This window comes from Schistocerca serialis, chromosome 2 (assembly GCF_023864345.2).
Source record: "Schistocerca serialis cubense isolate TAMUIC-IGC-003099 chromosome 2, iqSchSeri2.2, whole genome shotgun sequence".
Classification (NCBI taxonomy): Eukaryota; Metazoa; Arthropoda; class Insecta; order Orthoptera; family Acrididae; genus Schistocerca; species Schistocerca serialis.
In genome coordinates this window covers 891,845,371-891,865,295 of record NC_064639.1, presented here as the reverse complement: position 1 = coordinate 891,865,295, position 19,925 = coordinate 891,845,371, and the positions used below count along the sequence as shown (strand labels likewise).

The following is a 19,925-nucleotide window of genomic DNA, read 5'->3' as shown; positions in this document are numbered from 1 at the left end:
GAAGAGCGGCGCGTTTCGTCACGGGGTTATTTGGTAACCGTGATAGCGTTACGGAGATGTTTAACAAACTCAAGTGGCAGACTCTGCAAGAGAGGCGCTCTGCATCGTGGTGTAGCTTGCTCGCCAGGTTTCAAGAGGGTGCGTTTCTGGATGAGGTATCGAATATATTGCTTCCCCCTACTTATACCTCCCGAGGAGATCACGAATGTAAAATTAGAGAGATTAGAGCACGCACGGAGGCTTTCAGACAGTCGTTCTTCCTGCGAACCATATGCGACTGGAACAGGAGAGGGAGGTAATGACGTGGCACGTAAAGTGCCCTCCGTCACACACCGTTGGATGGCTTGCGGAGTATAAATGTAGATATAGATGTAGCATGATCTTGGAGCAGTGAATATTAGGTTTGGCTGTCGATGTGGAAGCATGGCTGGGATATCCCCATGATTTTTTGCGTTTAGTGTTATCGTAATGAACCCATTTTTCTTCCCCAGTCACATTGCAATGCAGAAATCCCTTCTGTTTTGTCTCTGAAACAACTGTTTGCAAACACACAAACACCACTGAACGTCTCTTGGTTTCAGCTAACATGGGACCCAAGTTCCTTCTTTCTGAATAATGCCCATAGTCTTGAGACATTTTGAAATGGCTTGCTGTGTCACTCCCACTAATTGTGTCAATTTTTCTTGAGTTTGACGCTAGTCTTCACTCAGCAATGTCTCCAATTATGCATCTTCGAAGACATTCTCTCTTCCACCACTATGCCGGTCTACTTCATTAAAATTACCGTTCTTGAAGCGTTGAAACCACTCATGATTCATTCACTAATAATATCCTTACCAAATGTAATTGAGAGCAGTGGATGAGACTCAGCCACTTCTTTCTTCATACTGAAGCAAAACAGTTAACACCTCCTGCAAATGCCGACAAATAGGCTCATAAACTGACATTTTCAATCAAGAACAACTTTATGATGCATTCACGAATCAACTAATGTTTGAATGAGGTTACCGGTATGTTGACCGAGGTCCAAGCTAACTGCCTGACGTATGCGATCTGTTTCTTATCGTTGTCACCATCTATCGGCAAATGGCGGAAGCAAAGTTTTACACCTTTTATTTGTAAGTTTTTATCAAAAATGTATTCTCTAAGTGATTTATAGAAATAAATGTTCTCAAACGTTCTAGCACCACATAGCTAATATGTCTTCTTACTTATCTCAGAATGAAAGGTATCTAAATAGTAATGTTAACATCTGAATTAACTATTTTCACCCTGCAAGATAAACTGTGTGTCACTGCAAGTTGTTTTTTATTGTATCAGTTGACAAGAGATGAAATGGAAGTATTATAGTTATAAATGCCAAAGGTGGAAGATCTTTGTTCTAGAGGACAATATTAATATTTCTAAGATGTTGAGCCCATTCATGGCTTGTTCTCACACAACACATTTCCTGACACATGTGATGTGCTTTCAGGACTGTATTCAGTTAGTTTCCCTCTTTTCTTTTGAAGGGAATTAAGACCTGACAGGGATATTTTCCTTCCAAGGCATAAACTGAGGTCCACACTCTTCGGCGTTTTTGAATTCATTTAAGCCACTTTGTTCTTCAGTATTTAGAAAGAGCGCACTAACACTAAGAGCTTTTTTAAATGAATTTTGAAAAGTTATTAATTGTACCAGTTTTTATTTCTCCTATGTCACTGGCATGATAATCGAAGGATTTTACTAATTTACAGTTAACTATGTGGTCTACTGGTTAGCACCACTGGCTATTGACAAAAAGATTCCTGATTTGTTTTTTGGGTGTTGACCAGTGCTTCATGAAGCCAAACTGCTTAATTAAAGTGTAATAGTTCAACTGACACACAAGTTATTGAAGGGACAGCACAATACCTGTTGTCTCATTAAACAGGAAGAATTTTCAAGCTTCAGTTTAAACAGCAGATCACATTAGAGCAAAAATCTCTCATTATTGGCCACTCACCTGACTAATTTACAATTTTTGCACAATTTATGCAACAATAAATTGGATTGGATGCTGTTACTGCACAAATCTTTTGGAAGTAGTAAAGGGACTATCACCCAGTTACTCTAAAAACTTCCTCAGAGACCCTATTATTCTGCAACTTCTATCAATGACTTCTGCCAAAAAACTTCTTCAAACTGAGTCACATGCCGAACTTCTCATTTTGATATTTTTGTTTTTTCTTAGAATGATATTATTATCTGTCTAAATAATGAAGTTTTCAGTTTTTAATTTTGTAGGCTATAATATCAAGTGATCTACAGAAAACCTACCTGTAGCTGTAAGTACACTTCTTCTGAAAATTCAACATCATATGTCTTTAGCAGATCAATCATTTCCTTAATAGGCTCAAACATTTCATCTGTTTTTGGTGTCCTTTCCTTTACATGAAACAGGTACCCCATTACTTTCAGAAGGCCATCATAGTCCCCTTCCAAAACTGGCTGCAGAAGACCATTATCTGCTTCATCAATAAAGTCATTTAGCTCTTGAAGGCTGAAAATATGCAACAAATAATTTGTACATTGTGTGAACCACACTAGTTCAAAATGTAAATAAGAATTATAGTTATCTTGTAAGATTCGAGCAACCAGCAATGTACACACATCAAAAAAAGTTTTGCATCACCCCAGTTCCCAGAACTCCTAAAGATAAATGTTGACTGTGGATACTGTATCACAGACAATCCCTTTGACTGTTTTGAGATGTCACTAAACCCACCCAAAGATGTAAACAACCATGCTTGAGCAGCGCCTATTAGACAGAAGTGGTCTGACAGCCGATCAGTTCCAGTCATTCCACCAAGAAGGAGGTACACGGCTCGTGTTGTCTCTAGTTCAACCATGCCTAGACGTTCAATCACGTCCGCATTGTTATTTTGTGCCTGGAAGGGCTCTCAACATGGGAAGTGTCCAGGCATCCCAGAGAGAACCAAAGTGATGCTGTTTGGACATGGAGGAGATACAGAGAGACAGGAACTTTCAATGACATGCCTCACTCAGGCCGCCCAAGGGCTACTATTGCAATGGATGGCTGCTACCTATGGATTATGGCTCAGTAGAGCACTGAGAGCACAGCCACTATGCTGAATAATGCTTTTCGTGCAGCCACAGGACGTCGTGTTATGACTCAAACTGTGCGCAATAGGCTGCATGACGTGCAACTTCACTCCCAACATCCATGGTGAGGTCCATCTTTGCAACCACGAAACTATGCAGCGCAGTACAGTTGGGCCCAACACCATGCCGAATAGAACGATCAGTATTGGCAGCACAATCTCTTCACCGATGAGTGTTGCATATGCCTTCAACCAGACAATCGCCGGAGACGTGTTTGGAGGCAACCCAGTCACGCTGAATGCCTTAGACACACTGTCCAGCAAGTGCAGCAAGGTGGAGGTTCCCTGCTGTTTTGGGGTGGCATTATGTGGGGCCGACATATGCCGCTGGTGGTCATGGAAGGTGCCATAATGGCTGTACGATACATGAATGCCATCCGCTGACCGATAGTGCAACCAAATCGGCAGCATATTGGTGAGGCATTTGTCTTCATGTACGACAATTCGCAACCCTATCATGCACATCTTGTGAATGACTTCCTTCAGGATAATGCTGTCGCACGACTAGTGGCCAGCATGTTCTCCAGACATGAATCCTATTGAACATGCCTGGGATAGATTGAAAAGGGATGTTTGCGGACAATGTGACCTGATCCACCAACCTCTCTGAGGGATCCACGCTGAATCGCCATTGAGGAGTGGGACAATTTGGACCAAGAATGACTTGATGAACTTGTCGATAGTATGCCACAACAAATACAGGTATGCATCAATGCAAGAGGATGTGCTACTGGGTATCAGAGGTACCAGTGTGTACAGCAATCTGGACCACCACCTCTGAAGGTCTCGCTGTATGGTGGTACAACATGCAATGTGTGGTTTTCATTAGCAATAAAAAGGGCGGAAATGTTTATGTTGATCTCTATTCCAATTTTTTGTTCAGGTTGCGGAACTCTTGGAACTGAGGTGATGCAAAACTTTTTTTGACATGTGTACATAAACAACAGTGGGCTGAGTAACCACAAAATATGTACATTAAGATGTCCAAGTCATGGCATATTGAGACAGAATTGTTGGGCGGTACCTACCTTCAGCAGGCAAAATTCCCTAGTACTGCTGATAGACATCTCCTTTTTCATCTTTGGCTACCCTCATCCTCATTACAGCTGGGTCTCTCTCATCCTGGGGTCTGAGAGACTCGCCCTTCTTTTTTAACCTCCCCCAGCCCATCCCACTCTGATTCTCATCCCCACCCCCAGGAGAGGACCTAATTATTCTGAAAGCTAGGATTGTGTCACGTACTTTTACATGTGTCTATTAGTAGTGCTGGGAGGTATCTGTCTTCTGATAGTAATTAGTGGCCACCAAATATGTCTCATTTTATTTTATTTTATTTTTATTTTTTTTTCCCCTGACTGGACTTTTCTGTTCATAAAATTAAAATGTTTAAAAGAAAAAGTTTTCCAGACAGCAGACAAATTTAACTTTTATTTTCTTGAAGGAAAGACGGCATAACAGAAAATTAGGAATATTGTTAGTGGCTGTTCTTCCTTAGCTGCTATTTCAAATTTATTTATCATGTAGATAAATTCCATCTTTTGCAACTGAACTTTTGTGCAATACAGAATTTTTCTTATCTACATGATAAATATAATGAAAATAATTAAAGTGCTGCTCAATGTCCTTTTGGTGAAAAGGTCTTTAGAGTAGAGCAATAGCTTTGACAGGATAGGGGACATTATTAGTGATGTCCTTTCACCCAAAAAGCACCCAGGCATTTATCTTTATCAATGTATGTAAATTACAGAAAAAAATTAATCTGGATGACAAGATAAGATGTGACTCCTGCTCCTCTGGAACTCGACAACCCTAATAAGTGTCATCTCGCTCAGTAAGCAAGAATAACAGCACTGCATAATTTTACTGTTGGTAATTACAATATTAATTTCATGTACTATATGTAAAATGATTCCATTTAACTCTTAGTATGTTTTATAGTATTTAGAGTAAATCAAATATATCACTGGGAATCTGTAGCACCAGTCATAACCAAGAAACTACCATCGTACCTTTCTCCTAATATTGACCATAATTAATAGTTCAGAGATGACTGGGCAGATGCAGTTGATTGTGCATCTGTTTGACAGGTGATGGCATGGCGTGAGTCCTGACACAGGTGAGCAAGCTCATGAGGAGGTGGCAGGAGGTGCCTGCTGTGTGTTGGCACAATATGGGTACAACAAAGTAAGCTGGCTCTGATAAGTGCAGCAGGTAGTCTGAAGTGTTACTGCAACTGGTTTTTCCCAGGCAAATGTCTGTTGCTGGCCTGCACATGATGTAAGGATGCCACCATGGCACAAACTCAGAAGCTGCATATATTTCACGGTGACCACATGAGTAAAATCCTTATTAAAAATTACAGAGAATAGGTAATGGTGCCACACATGAATGAGAGAAACGAAGCATGGAAGCATGTCTAAACACCCACTTTGTAGATACAAGAGTGCTTTATACATTGATGTTGAAAGAGATATATGCACCTAATATCTCTGAAAATTAATAACTTCTAAACTCTTTCAGCAATGAAGTGTCGAAAGATAGTGATTGACGAGAAATATTGAAAAACCATCTTCAGAATTTCTATTCAAACAATACAATTTGAGTTACAAGCCAGAATCCTGATTCCAAGGATTACAAATGCATTTTAGTACAAAATCAACTGCAAAACAATAAATGTAGAGCCAATATTAGGCTGCAATAAATATCTGTAGACATTTAATTATCATTAGATTTAATACAGACAATATTTAATATTAAGTACTGTAATGTTAATGTTAAATATTTCACTGAATAAGATGCAAACAGCACAAACACTGAGGACCCTAGCAAAAAAACTAATGCCATTATGGAGAAACCATTGAAATTCTAACCCTAACTCATGTATAACATTTAAGGTTAATATGCAACCAATGAAAGACATTATGACGGATTTTTTGATAAAGAGGCAATGGAACAGATACGTTTTAACAGCCCTAAGGAATCAGTATGCACGTGGAGGTCATCTAAAGTATTTACATGTGTAATTTTTATCATAATATGTACAGTATGTGTAATCAAACAGCATAATCCTGGCACATTGGATCAGCAAACACAGCTGTTGGTTAAAAATTTACAGCAATCAGCAGAAATTTTATTTCCACGTGATTTCATCTTGGTAAATGTGAAATGCCAATTATCTTTAGTGCATCAAAATATGCGAGGGCTTAGAAGTAAAATTAATGAACTACTTATGTGCATTGATGAATTAGAGTCATCGAACCCAGTTGATATAATCTGCCTCTCTGAACATCATGTGACCACTGTTATAGATATGTTAAACCTTACAGAATTTAAGTTAGCCTCCTACTTCTGTAGACAAAAGATGGAGAAAGGAGGAGTTGCCACATTTGTTAAAAACAGTTTTAAATTTAAGAAAACTGACATTAATAAATTTTGCTTAGAGCAGCACTTAGAAGCTTGTGCAATGTAAATAGAATTTCATAATAGGTCCTTTATAATGGTAGGCATATACAGAGCACGTTCAGGAAATTTCAACCTGTTTATAAACGGTCTTGAAGATTTATTATCTCATCTAAAATTAAAAAACAAAGAACTAGTGGTTGCTGGTGATTTTAATATAGATGTCCTGAAAAACCCTGTCAGTGAACAGTTACTGAAATCAGTTACATTGTCATTCAATTTAATTTCTACTGTAAATTTCCCAACTAGGGTATACAAATGTTCTAAGACTGCCATTGATAATATATTTATAGACGATTCTAGGCAACTAAGCCACATTACAAAACCAATAGTAAATGGGCTATCTGACCATGACATGCAACACCTAACATTAAATTTTGAAAATTGTCAGGGTAAAACAACTATCAGAACTGAGTACAGAGGGCCAATAAAAACAGTCAAAAACTGAGAAATTTAGGAGATTGCTCAAAGAAATTAATTGGATGGATGTTTACAGCATCCAAGACACAAATGGAAAATACAAAACATTCATTAATAAAGTTAGCACCTTATTTGTAAATTGTTTTCCCCTGAAGGTAACTCAAATTAAGCAAAAGTCTAATAAGAAACCATGGATCACACAAGGGATAAAGATATCATGTGAGACAAAAAGGAAACTCTATCTGATACGTAGAGACACCTTTGATACTAGCATTATAGCTCATTACAAAAATTACTGCAAAATATTGAAGAAGGTTATCCAGAAATCTAAACACCTGCATTATGAGAAGAAGATAAATACATCCAGCAATAAAATAAAAACAATATGGGATATAGTTAAGTCAGAGACAAGTAGGACCAGAAATGAGGAGGAACAAATAGCTCTAAAAATTAATGAAACCCTGGTAACACATGCATGTTATGTTGCAAACCATTTAAACAAGTATTTTGTCTCTGTTACTGATAGCATGGGGTTGTCAGGTTCAGTAAATAATGCAATGGAATATCTGAGACCAGTGCACACAAGCAATCTCAGTAAAATGGAATTGACACTTACTTCACCCAAAGAAATAGAATCCATCATAAAGTCCTTGAAATCAAAGCATTCTAGTGGTTATGATAACATATCAACAAAGTTAATAAAACAGTGTTCATGTGAACTTAGTCATATCTTAAGTTATTTGTGTAATCAATCACCTGTCACAAGAACATTCCTGGACTGGCTTAAATATGCTAAGTTATACCTCTCCACACGAAAGGGGACAAAGAAATGCCATCAAATTGCCGACTGATCTCACTTTTGCCAGATTTTTCAAAAATCTTTGAAAAGGTTATGTTCAAGCGTCTACTTAAGCACCTTAGTGAAAATGACATATTGTCAAAGTCACAGTCTGGGTTTCCTTAGGGGTTCTGATATTGAGAAAGGTATTTACACCTACAGCGAAAATGTCCATTCATTGGACAACAAATTAGAGGCAACTGGCATATTCTGTGACCTGTCAAAGGCATTTGACTGTGTGGATCACAGCATTCTTTTAAGTAAATTAAAATGTTATGGAGTCACTGGTAGTGCTGCAAATTGATTTCAGTCATATCTTACCAACAGAAAACAAAGGGTGTCATTATGTAACACTTCAGCAGTAGGCAATCAGACATCGTCTGACTAGGAAGAAATTACTTGTGGTGTTCCCCAAGGTTCCATACTAGGTCCACTACTGTTTCTTGTGTATATTAATGACCGTCACCTGTTACATTACCAGATGCCAAGTTTGTCTTATTTGCAGAAGATACAAACATTGAAATAAATAGTAAATGAAATATAAATTTAGAATGGGCAGCTAATCAAATTTTTGCTGACATTAATAAGTGGTTCATAGCCAATTCACTGTCATTAAACTTTGAAAAGACCCACTATATGCAGTTCAGAACTTCCAAGAGATTTTCTTCTGGTGTGTGTATTAAATATGATGACATGAAAATAGGAGAAGTTGAGAGTGTAAAATTCTTGGGATTAAAACTTGATAATGAATTCAGTTAGGAGCAACATACTAACGAACTGTTAAAGCGCCTAAACAAGTCTGTGGTTGCAATGCGAATGATGTCAGACATAGGAGATATAAATATAAAAAAACTGGCATATTTTGCTTATTTTCACTCCATTATGTCATATGATATCATATTTTGGGGTAACTCCACAAACAGAGAAAAATTTTTTAGAGTACAGATGTGTATAATAAGAGTAATGAGTAGTGTAAATCAAAGACCATCATGTCGAAACATATTCAAAGAATTGGGCATATTAACAACAGCTTCTCAGTATATTTATTCCTTAATGAAGTTTGTTGTAAAAAATACATCTCTTTCTCCAACTAGCTGCTTAGTACACAGTATCAATACTAGAAATAAGAACAATATACATAAAATTTAAAATCACTTACTCTTGCACAGAAACGAGTCCAGTATTCAGCAACGCATATTTTCAATAAGTTACAAGCAACCATTAAGAGTTTAGTTTCAGACAAGGCACAATTTAAATATAATTTAGAAGAATTTTTGGTGGCCAACTCCTTTTATTCCATCCATGAGTTTCTCAACAAGTGCAGTAGACCATTTTAATGAAAATTTATTATACTTTAATTTTTTGACAATACTTGGTTGTAACAGCCAAGTAACTACCTACTGTGTGAATGATGGATGTATGGAAAGCAGATGTAGGTCTTAAGTCTGTAAATAGTGGAAGTTTTAAATAAATGTTGTACATAATCTGACTGTTCTTCACTGAGGATCACTGAAATGAATAATTTACTTTAATTTTTGACAATACTTGGTTGTAATAGCCAAGAAACTAGCAAATGTCTGAATGATGGGTTTAATGAAAGCAGATGTAAGTATTAAACCTGTAAATATTAAAAGTTTAAATTTAATTCATGTACATAATTTTACTGTTTATTGACTGAGGATCATTAAAATTAATGAAACTCAAGTTTTTCTAATTACATTTTTGTAATGTGTTTATCTGACATGTTCCACACCCTGGAGGATTCCCTCTTTTATGGCTCTATGGAATGAATAATTAATCTAATCTAATCTAATTCTGTGGGTTTTGCAATGACAGAACAAGTCTATACAAGGGCAGTGGCCATGTTAGCCTGACGTAGTTCGCAATGAAAGGTCAGCGATTATCAATGTGTCCTACTTAGTGGCATGTCAGACATGATTGAAGCTTTTAAAATTTATCAGGCAACAAGATTAGTGGCTGTAGAATTTCTGTGTGAGTTCAGTAACTTATAGAAATTTTCAAAAGTTGCACTTGCATTCTTTAACTATGAAAAGACAGCAGAGCAGTGTATGAACTATGGAATTTCTGAATAGGTTTATGGACTCAGAACGGGAGTCTTGTCTTTAGAGACATGTGACTCTTCAGCATAGGTTTGTAGATTTTGAGGAGTTATTCAGAACTGAATTTTTACTTTAATTTTGGACAGCAGTGTGGTGTGCCAGACTTAGTTTTGACCAAGCTGGTGAGTCAAGCTGCCATTGCTCCCACTGTTTTAAGTATGGACTGAAAAACATATTTATTACCAACCAGGGCTCAGCTTGTGTTAAGGATATTTATTTATTTCACAAACCATAACCCTATCTGCAATTCAATCAAGCTATACAAAGTTACCAGAACAGTAACAGGGTAATGCGACAGGTGTGTGGCCGTTCCCTATACATATGCAAAGTAAATGAACTTCAGAAATTAGTCACACACTTAGTTAATCCTTGTGACTTACAGATACAGTTTGAGGAAGGACTAATGTTTCACACAGTTTAACATAAACATTACCTTTACCTCTTTCCTGATGAGGCAACAGTTTGTTGCGAAAGCTTGAATTTTGTGTGTGTGTTTGTGTTTGTTTGTGTATCTATCGACCTGCCAGCGCTTTTGTTCGGTAAGTCACCTCATCTTTGTTTTTATATATAATTTTTACCTTTATATTTGCCATACTGAGCTTCATATTTTTGATTTTATTAGGATAGATGGTATACCATGCTAAAATTATGGAAAAAACAAGCATAGCAATACCAAAATTTACAAATTTTACAAATTTACCAAATTTTACAGAAAAAAGAAAATTTTTTGTGGGTCCTTTTATAAGTAGCTAAGTGAAAGGTTAGTGAAGTGTTTTGTGTGGAGATGAATCTAGAGGAAGACAGTGGCAACTGGAAAGGTAAAATAAGGTATTTGGAGGTACTTAAAAGGGTGCTAAAGAAGGTGAGTTAAAAAGGACAATCAAGAGTAGAAAAAGACATTGGCCCGGTGGCATATAACAACAGACTGCGTATAAAAAATGCTTTAGAAGGAAAGTGATTGGACTCGACACAAAAGGACTGAGAAAATATCATCTAGCTGATGACTTTGAGACAGATTTGATATAATGAAAATTGAAAAGGATTACAGAGAAGGGAAAAAATGAAAAATGATTAACTTAGTATCAAAGACCTGCCTTGTGACAGAACACACAATGATAATGGTGATGTACTACACATCAAAATTTCTATATACATTACAAATGAGCATTTGTGACATTTTAAAGCTATCCCGCCAGCCCAAAAAGTTTCAAGACTGAGTGAATAAAAAGATAAGATGGTAGTTTTCATGCCACAGGTGTTATAAATTGCCCCACCCCCCCACCCCACTCGAGGACAATGCACAGAACCTTCATACAACCATTTCAAACTGTCAGAGAAGTCTGTTCAACTGACATGTCAAATTGGGTTATTTTGTCAAAGAGTCAGTCCTTCAGTTCAATTACTGTACTATGTCATTGTGTTGTAGGCTGGAATCAGTAACACCAAGTGTCACTGACCTGCGATGATTTTCTCCAGAAAAGAGTTGTCCACTTTTGCATTCCACTGAAGTCACAGCAAGCAAACACGCATCATTATTTTTATTAAGGAGTCAAAGTATGTGGGACAAATTTTGTACACACTTTTATCTTCTTTGAAACATTCTGACGAATGTCTTAAACATTTGATTAGGTGTTCCTTCAGCGTGATTTGGGACACAACAACACTGACACACTATGGCTGCATGTCCACTACTTAACACTGCCTGCTCACAACTGACTGTAAAATCTGTTGTTTACAGTTGTTAGTTCAAGCTGCCACCATAGATACTGTGCTAACGTTGCTTAAACACCTTGAATAAAATCAGTTTTGGAATGTTTTTTAAGGACAGTATATGTGCAGGACCAAATCTAGAACACAGGCAGCTTACTTTCTGAGCAATTGAGGCACCTAAAGTCATTTCATGGGATAACTCAAAGCTTTAACTTGCCACCAGCTTTTCTAAATTCTGTACTAACACTCTGGTGAAATTATACAACTAAAAAGTTATCCAAGCCAGAAAAAAAAAACTGGCTGAATCCAACAAAGATGGGGGAAAAATCCTACTTGCTAGGCAGCACATGACCCAGGAAAGTGAACCATGTCAAAAAAACAGTTGTTTAAGATCATTTACACATAAAATTCTGTGGAAAATATATGGACTTATGTGGGAGACAACAGTATAATAAGATATAATTCCCTTATGTGTAACACTAAAAGCTATGGGTTTTAGACACAGCATAATCCGTTTTCATTTCAGGCAGGCGGGTTACCATCATAGTCTCACATGTTATTGCATTTAGCTTATGTTAAAATTCAGGAGTAAGTAAGACACACATATTTTTTTGTTTTCTCCAAAAACTTCCTGCCCCGAGATACAGGCCTCCAAAGATGGCACTGCGAACATCATTTCAAAGATGCAAATTTTGGAAAAAAATTTTAAAATGCTGTATCTCTGTACAGTTCTAGATATTTTGTTAGAGTTTTTTTATTTACGATTACAATGGTATCCTCTGTTTGGACATATCTGTCAAAGTTCTTTTACTGTTGCCTTTTGAATTTTTTTTATAATTTACAGAAAAAAAATTTCTTTTCGAAAATGACAATCCAGAAAAGTTAGATTTTTTTATGTTGATTAGTGCCATGCAGTACTACATCCTCTGTAAAGGAGAGCTTCCATTCCACTTTTATGTTGGACATGTTTTATTTTTAAAAAATCTTCCCCCCCCCCCCCCCCCCCCCCAATGGAAATGTATGTCTATTGTTGTTGTTCAGTGCTAATTTGTTTACTGAAGAGCCTTCTAAGAAATCTGAGACCATCCAATGAGTTCTGTGTTTTCATGAGGAATTTGCCAGTTGACACAGATGCAGTGTGTTTTGTGAAAAGGACAGTTTGAAATTTCTTCTGACTGGGGCCACAGGAGAGTGAAGTGTGCTGACTATTTGCTTATCCATAAAAGAGTGATATATAAGACAAACAAAAAAAAACAGACTTTGTTCAGGTTGGGAATAAGTGTTCTCATGTGAAGACTGTTTCAAAGTGAAGATGTTTCCAGTGATAACTTTTTGTATTCTAGCTGTTTTGACATAATAATAACAATGATAGTATCTGAACAAGGTGACACCTCCCATGATGCAGTCTGGTGATGGTTCAGAAATAAAACTGAAAGATAAAACTTCCTTCCTTGGCGTAATGTTAGATCGAAATCTCTCTTGGGAGCATCATATCGATTTCTTATGCCAAAAACTTAGCAAATCAATTTATGCAATGTGGACAATGTCATAATTTCTTAAATATGAGCAAATGAGTATAATCTACTGTGCTTTAGTGTATCCATACCTCACATATGGAATTGTATGGGGATGTGCTGCTGCCAAGCATGTAAACAGGGTATTCATCCTTCAAAAAAAGGCAGTTAGGGTCATGTGTAAGCTTAGATATAATGAGTCTTGCAAAGCAATTTTTATAATTAAGAAACTACTAACACCCCAACACTATATATTTATAAAACTGTTCAGCTGATGCTAAAATACAAGCAGTATAATCATCTAAATAGAGAAGTGCACATGTACAATACTAAGAGGGACAATGATTATCACCTGGAAAGAAATAATACAAAAAGTGCAGACAAGAGCCCCTATTACATGGGGATCAAATTTTATAACAAACTTCCAAAAAAATTAAAAAGCTTAAGTGGAAGCTGCCTTGAAATTGCCTTGAAGGAGTTCCTCAGCAATAAGTGGTTTTATAGTATTAAGGATTTCCTCTCAGAGGAGTAGAACACTTTCATTTGTATAAATAGTATTTACATGTACAAAAAAAATAGCAACATAATTTTTTATCTGTTAGACCTTTCGTATATAATTGTTTCCCACAATGTTATAAGGGGAAATGATCAATATGTAAACTATCCAAAACAAATCCTTGTATTTGTTCATGGAGAATAATTAAATAAATAAATAAATGTAGATTTTGCATCAATAGAGGAATAATTAAATACCCTGAATCAGTCAACTACAGAGGTAGGTGTTAGTCCTGTTAAGAAACCGTGGTCAGTGAAGTCAAGTCATAAGATCTATGCATCAAGAAAGCACAGAGAAATCACTAATGCTATGGATGAATACACTACAGCAAAACTGACCACACTCTTCAAGGTAGAGGGCCCACTGAGTTCCCTTCATAGTTGCCACATCTAACACTTATGGGCTTTTACTTGTGGGGAACTGTGAAAGATAACATTTATCGATGTAAGCGATGCACGCTGGAGGAACTTCGCCAAGAGGTTACAGCAACATGTGCAATGATCTCCACTGTAGTGTTAACTGACATAGTTGCGGTGACCGCTCGTCGTTCTGTTATGTGTATAGTCACCAATGGTGAACATTTTGGACATTTAAAGTAACCATGTGCTAAACTAAAGGTTGTACCACATGTGTGATCAATTATTAAATGTAAAATAACACATAAGTAATACTTTTCATTCCTTAAAGTGTGTATACATTTTTCTGGCGGACTCTGTATTCAGATTCACAACCTGAGAAGGGGGATGTTTGTGGGATATGTGTATGACTGTGACTGGTGGATTGCAGAGATTATAGATACCAAAGTGTAGTGAACTTTATGCTGTCACATGGACCAGCTGCTGGATATAGGTTTCCAACTGAAGGACAGCAACAATGCCATCAGTGCTCACTCCCTGTTCACAATGTTTTGAAGATTATAAGTGCTCCAGTCCCTATTTATTAACAGGAAGGCATCACTCTAAATCAAAGGAAGATACTGAAGCAGTGGAACACATTTTTAGTTTATTGACTGGCTAATTTCAGTACAAAACAGAGTGCACAGAAGTTGTAAAAATTGAAAACTTTATGTCTTTGGACCTTTCACAAACATTTTGGAACCATTTAAAACGCTTGAAAAATGAGTCTCTTACTCATCTTTCAAAACTAAAATTATGTTAAATAAGGCTAGGTTTTCATTTTTATGAGCCTGTTTTGTGATAATGTGGTAATGAACCACGTTTTATGTATGGCAAAATTTTCAATTGTTTATAAAACCTGTCCAACATAAAAGTGGAAGCTCTCCTTTTCAGGTAGTGTAGAACTATATGATACTAACCAACAGAAAAAAAATCAAAATTTTAGGGACTGGCATTTTTTATTTAAAAAAAAGGTTTTTTTCCATTAATATATTAATAAAAGTTCAGAACGCTATAGTAAAAGAACTTTGACAGATTAAGTCCAAATGGAGGATTTCTTTATAATCATAAAGCAATTATCTTTAAAATTAAAAAAACAACAAAATATTTAGAACTGTTCCAGAGATAAAGCATTTTAAAATTTTTTCCAAAATTTGCATCTTCAAAATGGTATGCGCAGCGTCATCTTTGGAGGGATGTATCTCTGAGCAGATATTTTTTTGGAGAAAACAAAGAAATATATTTTCCTTCCTTAGTCCTTCATTTTAACATATGCTAAATTTAATAACATCCAAGACTATGAAAGTAAGATTTTTTCCTAGCCTGCCTGAATTGGTATGGACTATGCCACACATAAATTTATCAAGGAGAGTAAGGCTGGGTTGAGTGACACACAGGTGGCAAGTGAGATGTCTATATTTAAGGTAACTGAGATGTATGCTGAAAGAGGATTAGCACTGCTGAGCAACAGGTGGCTGTGCAATTGCATGCAGGAAATCCCATGTCATTAAGTACACCACAGGGCTGTGCACTAGCAGGTAGAATGCTAACGTGGTGAGGTAAAAGAAGATGCCCGACAGCTCGTGGCTCTGTTGCTACCTTTCAGCTGTGAAGTGCTAATGGTTACAGACAAAAACAGAGCTGCGATTAACACTGAGGTGTTACCATAGAGATATTTACAAAATCACATTACATTATTGGTCAAAGCAGGCTTGCAAAGCTGCCACGCCTGGTCCACTGCAACTATCAGGGATCAACATATGACGACTTAACTACAGTGCCAATAAAGAAAAGACAAGAAAGATGAAGAAATAGAAGCAGTGGTGGTGTCTTTCTTAAATGCCATCAGGCTCATTTTCTCTGGTGTTTCAGCAGATATTTGTAATGTTTGGATGGGGCCAGCCCAAACAAATACTGCTCATCTCATTTCATGCTCCACCCACAGTCAACAGAAAACATCAGTTTTTTTCTTGTACAAGTACAATGTTTTTAATGAGGAATCTTTGTGCCTATTTGACAGAAATGACATAAAGTAATCAAGTGGCTCAGTGATACATAGTGACAGCAATCTTTAAAAGCAGAATTATCAGTGCAGAAGAGAAAAATATTGTGACCAGAATGAGAAAAAATGTTTTTGTACCACTGTTGAGGTGACAGTTGAAAATAACATAAAAACAGGTGGAATGATACATCTGTTTGCTAAAACAATGAGTCTGTTGCACCTATGAAAGAAACTCATGCAGAAGTCTCAAATTCCAAAAATAAATATAAGTGGACAAGAATTGCTTGTTACAGGCAATTCTTTGTTCAAAAATGTGCCAGTGCCAAATTCTGCAACAAATGTTCACCCAGGAATCAAGATCCACCAGTTGAAGAAACACTTAAGCAAAATATATAACTCACAGGATGGTTCAGCAGAGCCATCTCGGAAGAATTACACAGGAGTCTTCATCCCGTAGATCCAAATTCTATTAGAAGCAACACTGAAAAGGAAATTGTAAGTGGAACAAGAAATTTAATTCAATCTGCCAGTAACCTCTACAAAGTCAAGAACTGTGATTGGTGGTACTGCCTAAAGAAGATCCATCAGTATTGATATGTAGAGAAAATAACCTATCATTTAAACAAAAACTGTAATTATCTACAAGCTGTGTTTACAAATCCATTAAATTTTTAACCTGTAAATGCTTGTGCAAATTCAGTCTTCATTTAAAAGGGTTAGGATACAAAATTCTTAGCAAAATGGTCGCTGATACATGTAGAATTCTGAATACCAGAGGAAACTTATAAGAAATGGCAGGGATGAGAAACAATGTTTAGTAACAAAAATGGCAAGACCAAAACAGTAACCAAGAAAAAATGTGCTTGAAACCATAAATAAACATGAATGTCCCTGCATAATGCACTGGAATGTAAATGATATAAGTGATGACTTTTCAAGCAAAAGTCATAAAGTTGACAAATTACAAATTATTCTTTCTGAATGTAAGAATATCACAGCTATTTGCCTCAATGAACATTGGTTTACATTTGATAATATTAAAATTCTTAATAAAATTGAAAACTTCAAAGTAGTCAACAGCTTTTGTGGGCAAGAGAAATCATAGGTAGGCTCTTGCATACTTACTCATTCTGATATAAAATATGAAACAAGAAATGATATTTGAATGAAAAGTGTATATCTGAAAGCTGCTGCACCGAATTAAGGGAACTACACGTCATAGTAGTTCCTATTTACAGAGTACCAGAGAAAGCTACAATTGAAGCTTTTCTTGTCGCTTTGCAGTGCCTGCTTGAAAATCTCAAAAAGAAAAAAAAGATTGTAACAGCTGCTGGCTTTAACATTAATATCATAGCTGGAAGTGATGGTATGTCCAAATTCACTGACTTAATAAAAACTTCGACTTTAAAACAAACTTCAGGCAAATCACTAGAGTAAATGCACAGTCAGTGACCTATGTTGATGATATTCAACAAATTATGTGTTTGAAGAAGATTTAGGAACCTTTGACCAATCTCCATTATTCATTGAACCACCACAAATTAACAAAGAAATTTCTTAATGAAAAAATTAAACTATATGGGTATTTCAACCACGAGTAGTAACTTTGACAAATTTTTAAATGGCTTTCTTGAAATGTTTAATGACAATTTTCCACTTATAACCATATGAAACAAAATGACTAGTGAACTTAAATGGATAACTGAGGATATAAAAATTTCTACTGCCAGGAAGGGCAGCTCCACAATGGACTGAAATATAATAAAAACAGTCATTTTACTGACTATGTTTGGCATTGTAAAGTTATATTTAAAAAAGTTGTGAAGGCAGCCAAACAAATGGCAAACAGCAAGTTCACTGTAGAACACAAAGTAAGACAAAAGCCGTGTTGTCCGTCATCAAACTAGCACTAGGTGTTAGAGTTAGTAGTAATGAAAAACATAGGATTAAAGTAGGTGATAGCCTTATTGTAAAACTAGCTTAAATATCATAGTGTTCAAATGAATTCTTCATAAATGTGGCAAAGTCAGATGTCGACGTAGCAGTGTGTCAGACTACAGGAAATCCCTTTGGACTACACCAAGAAGCTGAGTATTGCACAGATTTTAAAAAAGTCGCAATAATAGATGTGGAAAATGTTATATTATCATTAAAAAACAAAAACATTCTGCTGGGTGGGATGGATACACACTAAAGTGATTAAAGCAGTGTGTGACATAATAGCACCTACCCTAACGAAAACAGTCAATCAGTCATTTAAACAGGGACGCTTTCCTGATGTGTTGCAAAGTCAGACCTCTGTTCAAGAAAGGGTTGAGGGAAGACATGGAGGACGATCGTCCTATTTTTTTTCTTCCAGTCTTGTCAAAAGTGATACAGAAAGTCCTTACGTGCAGTAGCAGTATACTAACGTGTGGCTCCGAACCTAAGCTTAAGTAGTGTCTTAAATTGTCAAAAAATGAAAGTCACCAGAAAAAGAAAATTACTTGCAATATGCTGAAACCCAAATCTTCAAAAGCAACAAGTGCATGTTCCTGTAACAAACGGCATAAGCTCAGAAAAATCTGCCACAAAATGAGTACATATTTTTGCAGTCATGGGAGTGTTATTACCAAAATTATAAAAAGCAATCTCCGAAATGTCGAGTTATGTAGAATAGTGCGACCTGCTGCTAAAACCCAGGAAGTAGTTTCAGGCTGTGATCCCAAAAACATAAAAAAAAATGACTATGTGATATTAGTAGGTGGTTCAAACAACCAGGTCTGCAATGAAGGTTATGATGTAATACAAACACTGAAAGAGAAATTCTTGGCACTTCATCGATCCAAGATTTTGCTTATGATCATCCCCAAGAGACGTGATTTAACCCCATAGTCCTGTGTAAACAAAGCCATCTCACAAACCAACTTTAAACTAGCAAAGACTTGCAAACTTTTCAGCAACACTCATGTTACAGACGTCAGCAGTTTTAGTAGAGCGTTGTTTACAATCCATGGAATGCACCTAAACAGATTAGGAAAAAATGCAATATGTGCCCTTCTAAATGCAATTTGACTCTACAAAAGGTAGAGCATACAGACAGCCACGTTAAATGAATGGTTTCCGAGCTCACAGATCAAGAAAGCATCCCTGAACTTACTGTGTCAGAATTCTTTTTTAGACAAAATGTTTTAACTAGCACTGAAAATCATCAACTGACAACCTTTCACCAGAATATTACAGACTTGTGTATTAAACTAAATGCACTCTTGGTCAATGTGTAGGACAGCGGAAGTATAGCTAATGACCACATATTGTGCTTTCCTGAGCATCACATCTGTTCAGGAATAGAAAGACTCATAATACTTGAATACAATCTTACATCTTTATACTGAAGCAAACAAAGAAAAGAAGGTGATGCTGCTATTTTGGTAAAGAACTGTGTCAACTGTAAAGCAATTGATGTCCACAAGTTTTCCTTAGAGCAACATTTTGAAGCATGTGCTATTGAGTAGTCTGTAATAACTCAACCCACTTAATGTATCAATATATAGGGCACCGCCAAGCAATCTTGACCTATTTTTGAAGCAGCTTGACTCCTTCTTACTTCATATATTTAATTCTAAAAGAGAAGTCACAGTGCTTAGAGATTTCAATATCAACTTCCTAACACACAATAGTGGAAAGTCAGATCTGGAAAATTTGATGGACACCTACAACCGTGTCCCAGTGGTCAATTTTCCCACCAAACTAACTTCTAATTCAAGCACCCTAACTGACAACGTGTTT

At 36.4% G+C, this 19,925-nt stretch overlaps 1 protein-coding gene across 1 annotated transcript in view; it reads right to left on the bottom strand.

The window, feature by feature from the left end:
• The window catches only part of LOC126458230 (dynein beta chain, ciliary-like), a 477,648-nt gene that overhangs the window by 374,419 nt on the left and 83,304 nt on the right, over nucleotides 1-19,925 (bottom strand). The window contains exon 6 of the mRNA XM_050095128.1: nucleotides 2,299-2,521. Within this exon, the coding sequence (XP_049951085.1) occupies nucleotides 2,299-2,521 (223 nt within the window). The remainder of the gene's footprint in view (nucleotides 1-2,298; nucleotides 2,522-19,925) is intronic.